This window comes from Andrographis paniculata, unplaced genomic scaffold (assembly GCF_009805555.1).
Source record: "Andrographis paniculata isolate CXL003 unplaced genomic scaffold, ASM980555v1 Contig78END, whole genome shotgun sequence".
In the NCBI taxonomy this organism is placed as follows: Eukaryota; Viridiplantae; Streptophyta; class Magnoliopsida; order Lamiales; family Acanthaceae; genus Andrographis; species Andrographis paniculata.
The window spans coordinates 4,350,328-4,362,598 of NW_026137615.1; the positions used below are offsets into that span (position 1 = coordinate 4,350,328).

The 12,271-nt window shown below is 34.2% G+C and overlaps 3 protein-coding genes and 1 non-coding gene across 4 annotated transcripts; 1 reads left to right on the forward strand and 3 right to left on the reverse strand.

Annotated features, from left to right (window-relative positions):
* Positions 1-104: 104 nt before the first annotated feature.
* LOC127239646 (uncharacterized) lies at positions 105-4,626 on the reverse strand. Its single transcript, XM_051257891.1, has 12 exons — positions 4,394-4,626; positions 4,043-4,316; positions 3,262-3,549; positions 3,073-3,181; positions 2,907-3,000; positions 2,407-2,494; positions 2,233-2,316; positions 2,056-2,149; positions 1,858-1,945; positions 1,660-1,765; positions 1,468-1,566; positions 105-674 (listed from the first exon to the last, which is right to left on the reverse strand). Exons 2-12 carry the CDS (start codon positions 4,226-4,228, stop codon positions 369-371), a joined length of 1,542 nt encoding a protein of 513 aa, XP_051113848.1. The 5' UTR covers positions 4,229-4,316; positions 4,394-4,626; the 3' UTR covers positions 105-368.
* Positions 4,627-7,106: 2,480 nt separating this feature from the next.
* Positions 7,107-8,003, forward strand: LOC127239857 (fasciclin-like arabinogalactan protein 12). The gene has a single exon (XM_051258202.1). It carries the CDS (start codon positions 7,117-7,119, stop codon positions 7,843-7,845), a length of 729 nt encoding a protein of 242 aa, XP_051114159.1. The 5' UTR covers positions 7,107-7,116; the 3' UTR covers positions 7,846-8,003.
* Positions 8,004-8,614: 611 nt separating this feature from the next.
* Positions 8,615-11,979, reverse strand: LOC127239975 (syntaxin-71). Its single transcript, XM_051258379.1, has 9 exons — positions 11,669-11,979; positions 11,417-11,542; positions 10,414-10,579; positions 10,193-10,278; positions 10,044-10,112; positions 9,906-9,950; positions 9,311-9,373; positions 9,006-9,082; positions 8,615-8,893 (listed from the first exon to the last, which is right to left on the reverse strand). The coding sequence occupies exons 1-9, from the start codon at positions 11,819-11,821 to the stop codon at positions 8,878-8,880; spliced, it is 801 nt and encodes a 266-aa protein (XP_051114336.1). The 5' UTR covers positions 11,822-11,979; the 3' UTR covers positions 8,615-8,877.
* Positions 11,980-12,163: 184 nt separating this feature from the next.
* On the reverse strand, positions 12,164-12,235 carry TRNAP-AGG (transfer RNA proline (anticodon AGG)). The gene has a single exon. It is a non-coding gene; the product is annotated as a tRNA-Pro (tRNA).
* Between the last annotated feature and the right edge of the window lie 36 nt (positions 12,236-12,271).

Consider the following 12,271-nt stretch of genomic DNA (forward strand, 5'->3'; position numbering starts at 1 on the left):
ATTCCTTTTAAAAGTGCAGACATATATAATATTATTAACCCATTTACTTACACTTAAAATTCACTAATAATACGCGGTCCATAACAATGCAATAGAGGAAAAGGTTGAAGAATTAAATTAAATTCCTATATATATATATAGTGTATTATTTAGATCCAGAACTGAAATTAAAAGGAGCATTTCCTATGTACATGATGATCACAAAAACATAAACATTTGAGACCAAAATGCAATGCAATGCAATTGCCTATCATTATCAAATAACTACAATTATTTCAAAGCAAAACTAAACTACCATCATTCCCATCCCATAAATTAAATTAAAATTAAAGAAGAACCTGAAGAAGATAACAGTTGTTGTTGATGATCTAAATGGAATTGGTGCTGGGCTGGTTCTCACCAAAACCTGGCCTTGCCCAGACTTTGGCGTGTCGATCCCGCCCCACGGTGATGACCGATTCCTGCATAAATATCAGACCCGAGAGGGGCTCGGTGTCCACTCGATGCGCAACCAGGGGGGCCAGTCTAGGCAGGTCACGTATGCTCGGAGCCCGTTGCAGTATGCCGTCACTGCGCAGGGCTGATTTGCTGAAGCTCGGAGATCCACACGCAGCCCGACGAACTGGCACCACCAGCTCGCCAATTTCCAGATCCCATAAAAGCAATCTTGCATCCTGTATTATAAATCGATTGGGGGTTTTTAGAGATATACAATTCTCTAAAAATATTATCCAAAAATATAATAATATATGCATGTTACAATAAATGTTCAAAACATACACACAAAAGTAACAAAACCACACAAAACATAATTTTTATAGTCCCTCGTTACATTTACCTTTTGTGTCATTATACTTAATATTAAAAATATCCTTATATTTATATAACTTTTCGTACAAATGTCTTTCTATTAGTATCATAAGACACTAATTAAAATATATTTGTCATTTTACATTTTGATATAATAATTAATATTCAATATCAACAAGCAAAAAATAAATGTGACTTTCAGAGTCAGACTAATGTAGTATAATACTTTCACAATTCCCAATATTTCCTGACAATACTAAACTAAACTAAACAAACACGCTCTTAATTTATCGCGTACAATGCCCATAATCATGTCATATTTTTACTCTTATAGAACACATGATATATATTTCCAATTTTTGCAAATCAGCACGGTAACCGAAGAAGCATTCATTTAAAACATTACATTCATTGCTTATTTTTTGTCAAAATAATTTCATATCCAAAACATCCTAATACACGAAATCAATCACAACACAACTAGAACCAAACAAATGAATTATCATTTCACAAATAGTCGTACAGTTATTTTAGCTCATACACTTTTTTTTTTCTCTTAATTTAGGGAATGAAAACATAGTAGAGAAAATAATTGTAATTATGGGTATGCACGATGCCAATATGTAATGGATCGAAAAATAATTTCATTCCCAGTACCTGTCCAACAGAACCGAATCGGTATACGGTGTTTTCCTCCATACCATCTGAATTTGCATTTGTGGCAGTCCAATATGGATCGAATGCCACCTCGCTAACCTGCCACAATTGAGAATCGAGTGATGCAAATACGGAATGAATATTATCATTCAGACGATAGTTGAATTACGAGCAGTATTCAAGAAAACTCACCCACGAGTTGTGTCCCTCACCACAAGCCACAAATTTCCGATCTTCCATACTCCAAACTTGAACCAAATCATCCTCTCCTCCGGCCACAATATATTTTCCATCCATGCTGTTGACTCAAATATAATCAGTTATTCAATCTACTAACGAAACAAATTTCAAACATTTGAATTGGATAAATTACTTCAATCACTGACTTACCTCCAAGCACAGCACAGTAGAGCACCGTAATAGCTTTTCCCACCGCATATAAGCTGTTCGGTTTTGTAGTTAAACACTCGAAGGTAACCTACAAAGATAAATTTTCTTGACATCTAAATGGACACAGAAATTCAAATCCATGTGTTTGGTTACGGAGGGTGTCGATAAAACCATAGCAGGGTAGATATTAAGATATACCATCCCTTCCAACTGTAGCCATGTAAGATCCGTCTACCGTAAATGCAATGTCATTAATTGAACCTTGGCCTATGTGCCATCTGGCGACTGGATTCTGAAATTTGCATCAATAACATATGAAAATGGTTTCTTAAATTACAGAATTGTTGTGATCAGTTAGGAAACAAGAGTCGCTACCTTATTGTGCCGAGCAGGTGTAACAGAGAATTCAGTCGGATCCTTGATCATAGGGAATGATGGATCCAAGGAAACATCTTTGTTCTGAAAAAATAGTAAGAGAGTGCATTCAACAGAGAACAAAAGACTTAAGAGGAAGATAATGATCAAATCAAAATAAAGCTTGAAACTTGCCTTGTCATAAACATACATATTTCCATCTGCATGAGCAACTACAAATGAGCCATCGGCATTCGGTATCCACTTGATACAAGTACAGCAACTATAGAAAAGCTCCATCATCAAATTGTTGATAATTTTACTCCCCACAAAAATATTTAAAAGATAAAGTTGAAGAGTATAACCCCCCCCCCCCCACCCCCCAACTATTCATCTATATATATGTGTGTGTGTGCAAGTTACAACACCTTTCGATAAATCCTTTCTACTTAAATTTCCTCATATGTCAAGCACTCAAGAAGAATCTTAGTCATCACGAACACTTTAGATAATGATGACAAATTCGGATTCTTGTATTCAACAAGATTTTAAAGTAAAGAAAATATCTAGCAGAATAAACCATACAAAACTAACAAACCTACACAACATAGAATTTAAATTGTCAAAGTTCCAACGAAAGTGCATAAAGAACATTGAAATTCAAATAAACAGCAAAACAAGAATGAAAATCTTGCCTATTACTAATATAGCCCTCTTTGTTATAATGCAGAGCTCCCACAGGCCTTTTCGCAACATCTTGTAATTGTTGTCGAAGAGACATCAAGTAAACTACAAAACAAAGAAATCATACATTTGAAATGGCACATAAAACAGGATTCAAGACTGAGTTAAAAATTATACCATCTCCAGAATTCAGACCAATTATCAAATCGAGCCCATCTTTAGCATCATGGTCATATGCATGGCAGATGGGATACATATTACCAAAGTGTATAGACTTTATAGGGTCCTAGACAGGCAACACACTCAGAAATCAATTCCAATGAACTTTTGAATCAGAAAGTAAATTGTACAAAAACTACAAACTACCTTATCCGAAGAACTCAAGTCACTGATGTAAATCAAATCACCAACATTGAAAACCAAGTAATTTCCTCTTCCATCGTTGCTGCCATTAGTTAAAGACCCCTGTGGTCGCATTTGATTTCCATTCATAAATTTACTTCCACCATTTGCTCCAAAGCTAAGCACCTTATTACCACTCCCGCTACCCAAAAACCTCGCAGCCGCAGACCTCACCCCACTCGTCATCCCAAAACTCGATGACGATTGCAATGGTGCTGCCGTTGGCTTATCCTTAAGACAAGCAAGTGTTCCCTGACCCAAAAATGAGCAACAACTCAAATGTAGTTCTAGTTAAGAGTTTCCTAACTTCATTTTTAAACTGCTCTTCCAATGAAAACAGAAATTTTGAATTTTTTAACACATCTACTCAAATGGTTGAGAGATAATCCAAATTCTTGAATCACATTACTTGTACTCTCCGATACTATTTTCACAGTATTAATCAATATTTCGTTTTCATTTTCACTACAAACACTATATCTCATCCATCACCTATTTTCGATCATGCCTAATTTCACCTAAAAATGTGAAAACCATAAACACACTATACAATAAGAAATGAAACATATGATCATAAGAAATGCACAAATCATATGATTAACATCAGAAATCACGATCAAAACAAACGGCTTTAATAAATTCACCAAGATTATTCATTGAAGAAAAGCAAAAATATGTCTAAATGTGCTCAATTTTGCATTTGACAAAGAAATCCGATGAGAACATTTTTAGAAAATGATGAAACCTGGGTAACAGTTTTGAGGCGAGCATCATTAACACTTTTGCTATGGGAATCGTTGGGGACGATATCGATGGGAAATGTCTTCTCGTAGAGAAGCTTGTATTTGCCTTCGGGAGATTTGAAATGCGTCTTCAGACCAGGCCCCGATTGAGAAGGCACTGTATTGCTACCCGCCGCTGCCGTATTCATTGTCTCTTCTCTCCAGATTTCAAAAATCGATAATCACCATGTAAATAAAAAACTTGAAGAGATCATGCATTTCGAATGGACTTCTGACCTGCGCTCCGTCAGAGAAAGAGGAAGAGGAGTGAGACGGGGGAGTTTGTGGAGTGTGTTTGTGGATTAGAGGTTTACCTGTTCACTTCGAATCACGCGAATTTTGAACGAATTCTCCCGATAAACGAATTCTGGTATGGATCGTAGACAAGATACCGCTTGGTAATTACGAGTATAGTCGACGAGGTCTAGAGAATGATCGCGGAGCATAGATACAATAGATAATCAAATCAAATATGCAAATCCGTTCTTGCATATACGATGTCGCAACGCAGAGAGACTTCCATGGCGAATATTGTGAAAACCTACTGCTACTGTTCATTCGTGTCTGGATCGAAAATTAATTAGAATGATTTATTGGGCCCAATTGTAATTAAATGGGTTCAATTGTAATTAAATTTTGGCCCAAATTGGATCGCCTCTCAGCCCAAAGTCTTGGACTCCAAAATCTTAAGTTTAAATTTACTAGTATAATATAATCTGAATGTGTTTTTTAGTTGAATTAGTATCTGTTTGTACAGTATTTTTCATTTGATTTTTTATTATTTTTTTAATATGTGAGGAATATAAATTAGTTTCAATAATATAAAAAATAATATTTTATAAATATTGATTTTTATGAGATATAAAATATATATATTGAGAATAAAATAAAAAAATTGTGCACACAAATTCTTAATTTTTTTTTAAAATTATGTACTAATTTTGCGAAAATAATTATAGACAAATCAAAATATGTGACAACGGATACTATAACATAAAATAATTTTTTTTATTAGAACAAATAAAATAATAAAAACGATACTTCAATAAAATAAAGTAAAATAAAAAATATAGGTTCAAACTCCAACGTCTCAGGTCATCCGTCACACACTGTTAACCTAGTATAATTTGTTTGTCGAACTTAATTTGCAGGGTATTAGATTCGATCGAGTTACTCAGTTCGCACTTTCGGTAGAGGCTGCGGTTCACACGAAAAAAAAATAATAATAATAAAATAAAATAAAATATATAGATATATATATATATATATAAATATAAATATATATACGGAGAGATGATGGTGTTGAACGATTAACAGCGAACTTCATACTTGAAGATTAAGATATCTTCCAAAGGCTGTCAACACTCATATATATATATATATATATATATATAAATAATATCTTGAATTCCAAGCAAACATCTGATTCAGCATTGTCACCAGTTATGCTCTGTGACGCCTAATCATATTTCAGATTATTTTAAATGTGAGTTCTATATAATTTTTTATTATTATTATTTTATAAAGAAAATTCTCCCTACTTTTCAAGTATATATTTGGGTAAAATTTTCTGAAATTTAATAATTTGTAAACTAAATTTATCAAGATAAATAACTTGAATTATTTATCGTACATTAATTTTGGAGACATCGGAAGATTTGATACTATAATTTCACGGTCAAGAATTCATTAATAAAAATATAGTACTTATATATTTTTAAAAAACAAAGAAGTAATAATATTTTTATGACTTTTATAACTAATAACAAAATTTCAAAAAATATCTAAATATTAAAAAAAAAAAAATCATTGTGTTTTTCTAGTGAATTTTTTTTAGCTTCGGGTCTTTATTTGAATACTAGTTTGCATATGATATGGTGTAATAAGAAATAGAATTGTAAAGATTAAACAATAGAAATTATGAAAAAATTACTAAGGAAATACACATGTTGTGTGGTTTTGGATTGAGTTTTACTATTTAAAAAATAAAAATAATTAAGTTACATATCTATTTTTTATTTAAATAATTAAATTTTTATATTTAAAATATCGTATTAACACTTATGTAAATTATTTTTTTAAAATTTTAAATGGATTATATTTGAAAATAGTCCCACAAGTATCCGATGCCGGATTCGCCATGCTGACCCGACGTTGATGACATAGCGCTGACACAGTTGATACGTCATCATTGTGTCGATGTCACATCAACGACATCTAATATTTTTTTATATTTTTTAAAAAAATTAATAAAAACGAGTGTGTTAAACAGGTCACACATGTGTTCGACCTCACATCAACACCAGGTTAGACACAACCATGTACCATCCCGTATACGTGAAACACAACCGTATTTGTATAAACACCGCTATGTTGTTAAAACTTAATAGTGTGGAGATGATGAAAACACTCATGATCAGACCATATATACAAAACATGACCGTGTTACTATTATACACGACCGTGTTAAAGAAAACACAACAAAACTAGGGGTGTGGACATACTCCTGTTCGAGGTTGTGTATATCAAACACAGTAGTATTTCTGGCAAGTTATGTGTTTGAAATTTTTTCTTTTTAATCAAAGTTTCTTTATTTAGTCGATGAAATATTTTTAAGATAATATCGCATATTATGTATTTAAAAAAATAGCAGCAAATTGATTACAAACTTCTTTATACTAAGATATTTACATAAATTAAAAATATAAAATAAAAACATTCAATATAAAAAATGTTTTAAAATATATATATGTAAATTAAGCTTATTGAATTTGTTTACTTTATTTTTAGATGAATTGTAAATTTATATTGATAATATAAAAAATAAAATTTTATATTAAAATATTAATTTTTTTTTTTTTTTTTATTTTTATAGATAATAAAATATATATTATATATATTGTATTTTAAAAATAATATTTACAGTAAAATTGTACCACGTAGGAGTATTTCTTATAATATGGCCAATTTGATCAAAATGTGCAATCAAACTTCACTATATAAACAGAGCATCCAATTCATTCACCAAAAAAAAAACATGGAACAAATATTTCCTCTATCCCTTTTCTCCTTACTCCTCCTAATTCACTGCCCTCTAAGTTTGTCACAGTCTCCGGCAGCGCCGGCGCCGGCGCCATCGGGTCCGACAAACCTGACGGCCGCCCTCGAGAAGGCCGGCCAGTTCGGGATATTTATCCGGCTACTACAGAGCACGAAAGTCGGGGACCAAATCGAGACACAGCTAAACGACTCGAATCAAGGCCTAACAGTGTTCGCCCCGACCGACGGCTCGTTTTCCGGCCTCAAATCGGGAATGCTAAACTCGTTCACCGACGAGCAAAAAGTCGAGCTGATCCAATTCCACGTGCTGCCGGAATTCTTCTCGCCGGCGCAGTTTCAGACAGCCAGCAACCCTGTCAGGACGCAAGCCGGGGGCGGCGAGGGGCAGTTCTCGATGAACGTGACGGCGACGGGGAGTCAGGTGAATATTACGACGGGCGAGACCAATGCAACAGTGGCTAATACGGTATATACCGATGGCCAGCTGGCGGTGTATCAGGTCGACCGGGTTCTGCTTCCTTTGAGCTTCTTTGTGCCGCCGCCTCCTCCGCCGCCGCCGCTTAAGGCGGCGCGGTCGCCGGAGTCCGGCGATGCGCCGCCGTCTGATGCTGCTTCGGCTGACTCTTCCGGGGCCGATTGCCTGTTGTACGGACAGGTGATTAGAGGAGTGACTTTTGTTGTTGTTGTAATGTTGTTAGGTGTGTGAGAATTGTGAAGTGTGACAATGCTGCTGATTATTGGCATGAATTTAGATTCGTTGAAATGTGGGTTTTTTTGGATTTGTGATTTTCACATGTCCTGAAAGGATTGTTTTTTATTTTGAATTTTTATTTATATAATATTTTAAATGTAATTGCATACAGATAAAGAAATTATTTACTAATAAATTTGAACATCATTTTCACTTTGATGTTTTCCTTTTTAGGTACTATAGTACATTAAAACCATAAGATAAATGGAAGAAACACCTTAAAATTCCATAATTGTTTAGAAGAACTTTTATATTATAATACTACTAAAAAATAGATTTTAATAAAATATAATATAAATATCATTTGATTGATAAAACACTTTTATATAATATTTATTTATAATTAATATAAATTAATTTTATAAATAAATATTTTTTAATATATATAAATATATTTATTTATTAAGAAGAGAGATACAAATACAAAATTTAAATAAATTTAAAGTAGATCCTCACGTATTATTTTGGAAAAATTACAAAATAAAAACTAGAAGTCTAATACCAACAAGGTTGAAACGGTAACCAAACAGAACTAGAATTATTTGCAAATTCAACCCCCCATTTTGAGAAAATTCGATAGAAATTCATTTCATAACTTCAACAAAGTGAACTAGGGGCACAACTAATCAAACAAAAGCCAAGATGACACAATTTTCTTGGATGCCAATGTTGGTAGAATTGTATAGTTCCAAACAAGTGTCAACTTTACCGACGAATATACGACTTTCTCGACATCGAAATCCAATAATTTTCATCAGAGGTAACATACATAATCAAACAAACACAAGAGAATGTCAAAGAGATGAAGCAACAGTGCAGAAAGTAGACATTTACACAAACTCCCCTGTCAATAACAGCATTTGGAATATCTTCAACAAAACAAACACACAAATAGAATCCTACCTCACAAATAGCTGCGCTGATCGTGAGATCTTCGACAGAGCAAGAAAATTCGACTGCAGTTGATCCATCAAACTTGCCATAACTTCATTTCTTCAGGACACTGCAATTGAACATCGTTCATCATTATGGATGTGTTCATGTCATTGTGTTCGTCGACGAGCAAGTTGAGATGTTGCTTGAAATGTGTTATGCAGAAGAGGAAAGAAGCTTACTTGTATAGATAAGCAGCAATACCAAGAATAACACACAATAAAATGATGTCAATGCAGAAGTTCCGGCTAGATCTCAGCTGTAGAAAAACCAAACTCTCCATTAAGTAAAACGGAAAGCTATTTTAGTTCGATGTCTCCTAATTTTTCGGGAGTCCCATTACCATATCTACCGAATGGGATTTTAAACTACATTCTGAATTCAATGGTTTTAATAAACTCCCTACGCTAATTTGTCTTGTGCCCGAGAACATCTAGAAATATATATATATATATATAATGTAATAGAAATTGGAAAAATTGATTACCTGAGTAACAGTGTCCTTGAGTCTGACATTGGTATTTTTTAAGTCAGATGTCGCTTTGTCCACCTAAAAATGTTCACACAAGTTTAGAGGTCACTCACAAGATCAAAATTCGAACTACTCACAGTTGTAGGGATAAAAGATTAGAATTCTCTTTCACTACCATTCGACTGATTAATATAGATATGCGCAACACAACACTGTGCTTGAATTCTTTAACCGATACAAAGAGTTGCAAAATTGTACCCACGCTTACGAGAGAGAGTCCACAAAAGACATTTATTACAACTATAAGATATAATCTATTCATTGCTGAGCTGACAAAACTTTATTTTTTTTAATTTTTCGTGCAGTGAGTATTTAATAGAAACAGTCAATAAACTACTCTGTCATGGGCATAATCGCGATTAAAGTTTCTATGTAGAGATATATATATATATATATATACACACACATATCAAATTTAGTATGTTGACACCTTGCAAAATATATTGGAATACAATGAGAAAGTTACAGGAAGAAGTAAACGAAAACATGTAAAATACATAACTTATATCAAAGCAACAGTAATTGAAAAGTTCAAATTAAAATATCTGACCTTAGTATCAATCTCATCCATAAGAGGAACTTGCCTATCCAATTCCTGTAAATTGGCAACGTTCATAGTTATTGTCCAAAAACTAATGGGAAGAAACGGGAACGAAAAAGAACAAAAATGTTATAGATGAATGAAAACCTCATTCATGTCATGTGCCATGTTCTTCAATGTATCCAATCCTTCTGATATGACTTCCAATCCTTGATCCTGCATTAAGTGACAGTAGATCGTAAATTATAAGATTCCAAGATATCATCTACTAATTGAAATCTTCAGAAAGCACATACCTGCTTCATTTTTCGCATTTCATATTCTTGCCTGAATTGACTGGATTCTTCGGTTTGCTGAAAGTAATCATCATCAAATCGCCCATCTAAGAAGTCAACATTAATTCATAAGTAGTTAGCGACAAATAAGCACAAGTTTCATGCAGTTGGGTTGATAAGCACAAACATGGAGCTGAGTGAATGAAAATCGAAGATATGAACAGAGATACTGTGGCACAAACCTGAATCAAATTTGATTTCTGTTCGAGGTGCAGGAGCTGAAGTTCCCCATCCCCCAGATGATTTAGCTGCAGCCGAAGAGCCATCTGGAATGGCTTGAATCCTATCGGGCAGGGCAAGGACCAGATCATTACGGGTAGCAATTTCTTCGGGAGAAAGCCCTTTGATCTGGAATTTAATCACATTTCCAATACAACCGAAGTCAGAAGACAAAAGGTGGAGAACATATAGCATCCACTTCTTAGGGAAAAGACAAAAACTCTAACAACAAACATACTACGATGAACAAGAAAGTCCAAATTGCGATAAGCACCCTACTAACTAACCAAAGCTATAGAGATGATCGAATTTAAGGCATACGGAAAGAGGATGTGTAATGTATATGCGTCGGAAAGTTGCCAATTCTTATAGAGAAAGGGAGGTTTCCAATTAATTTATAATTTCTTTCGAAAACATACTGTAATGCCCATTATCCATTTTATAAATTAATCGACCCTTCCAGTCGACCTAACAAGATGCTTAATTTATTAGCACAAGCCATATAGTTCCAATCCAATGCATTCACAAAGATAAACCCGTTTACATAGACAGTTCTGGAACTTTCGGCCCTATTAATTTTTTCAAAAACACTTTTTCTTTCGCAAATCATGGAATCAAAAACTAACTTCTTACAATTTCCAAAATTTTCAAACTCCATCTCTCTGTCTAAACTGAGTCTAAAATTTCACTCATCAATCCTCCTCTACTCAAGTTGCTGCATATACATATAATTCAATATCTTAAATTTTTTCATCATATAACAGGATAATCACCAAAGGGATTTAATCTAAAAGGAGTATAAACAACTGTAATCAGTAAGGGGAACCTGGATCAGACCAAAAAGGAGGTAAACAATAGGGAAATTGGAAAAGATCGCACTCACGGAATTCAACAATCGTCCAAAAAAATATTTTTATTTTTTATTTTCTTTTAAAAAACGATAAATTCAGGTAGGAGGAGCAAAACCTTCTTAACAGCTAATCGCTGCAGTTTGGGGACCTCTTCGAGCAATCGGGCCTTGGTTCTTCGGATCTCGGCGTTGATCGCTACAGCCGTCGCTCTATTCTTCTCATTTGAAGCTGTCTCCGCTTTCTACCAGTTCATTAGAAAGATAAACACACACAAAGCCAAAATTCAAATTAACATCGATAAATTGGAACAGAAAACAATTAGATTTCGCAATTTACAGTTAAAAACACAAAAAAGAAAGAACTGAACCTGAAGTGCAGCCTCGATATCGGAGTCGACAGCACCGTAGAGCCGAGCGAATGCGTCGTCGCCGGAGACATTAGAGTCTTTCTGCGTCACATCGTATTTGTCGTACTTCTTGCAGATGGAATCCACACGAGTCAGAATATCGATCACACTCATTTTCTAGTCCTCACAATTCCAAAAATTCACCTCCAAATCTACAAGAAACTTACAGTTGAGTTTGAATCGAGCAAACCCAAGCGATCTGCAAAGATTTGCACAGAGGTTTTTGCTTCGATGCGCACAGGCTGGAAGCCGATTTTCAAGAGACTTTCAAAAACGACGACGTTTAAGCAATTCTATTTCCACACCATACCGCTTCTGTCCAAAAGTTCAAGGCCCACGTAAGCAAAGCAAACAATTTTAAACGACGCCGTTTCTAAATTGGGCCGAAAAGTTCAAATCCATTAAAACGGGAGACACATTCAAAACGACGACGTTTAAGCAAAAAATAAAATAATAGGGGCATTCCGAGAATTGAACTCGGGACCTCTCGCACCCTAAGCGAGAATCATACCACTAGACCAAATGCCCTCTTTGCTCTTTAGCTTTAATTGTTATTAAATTATT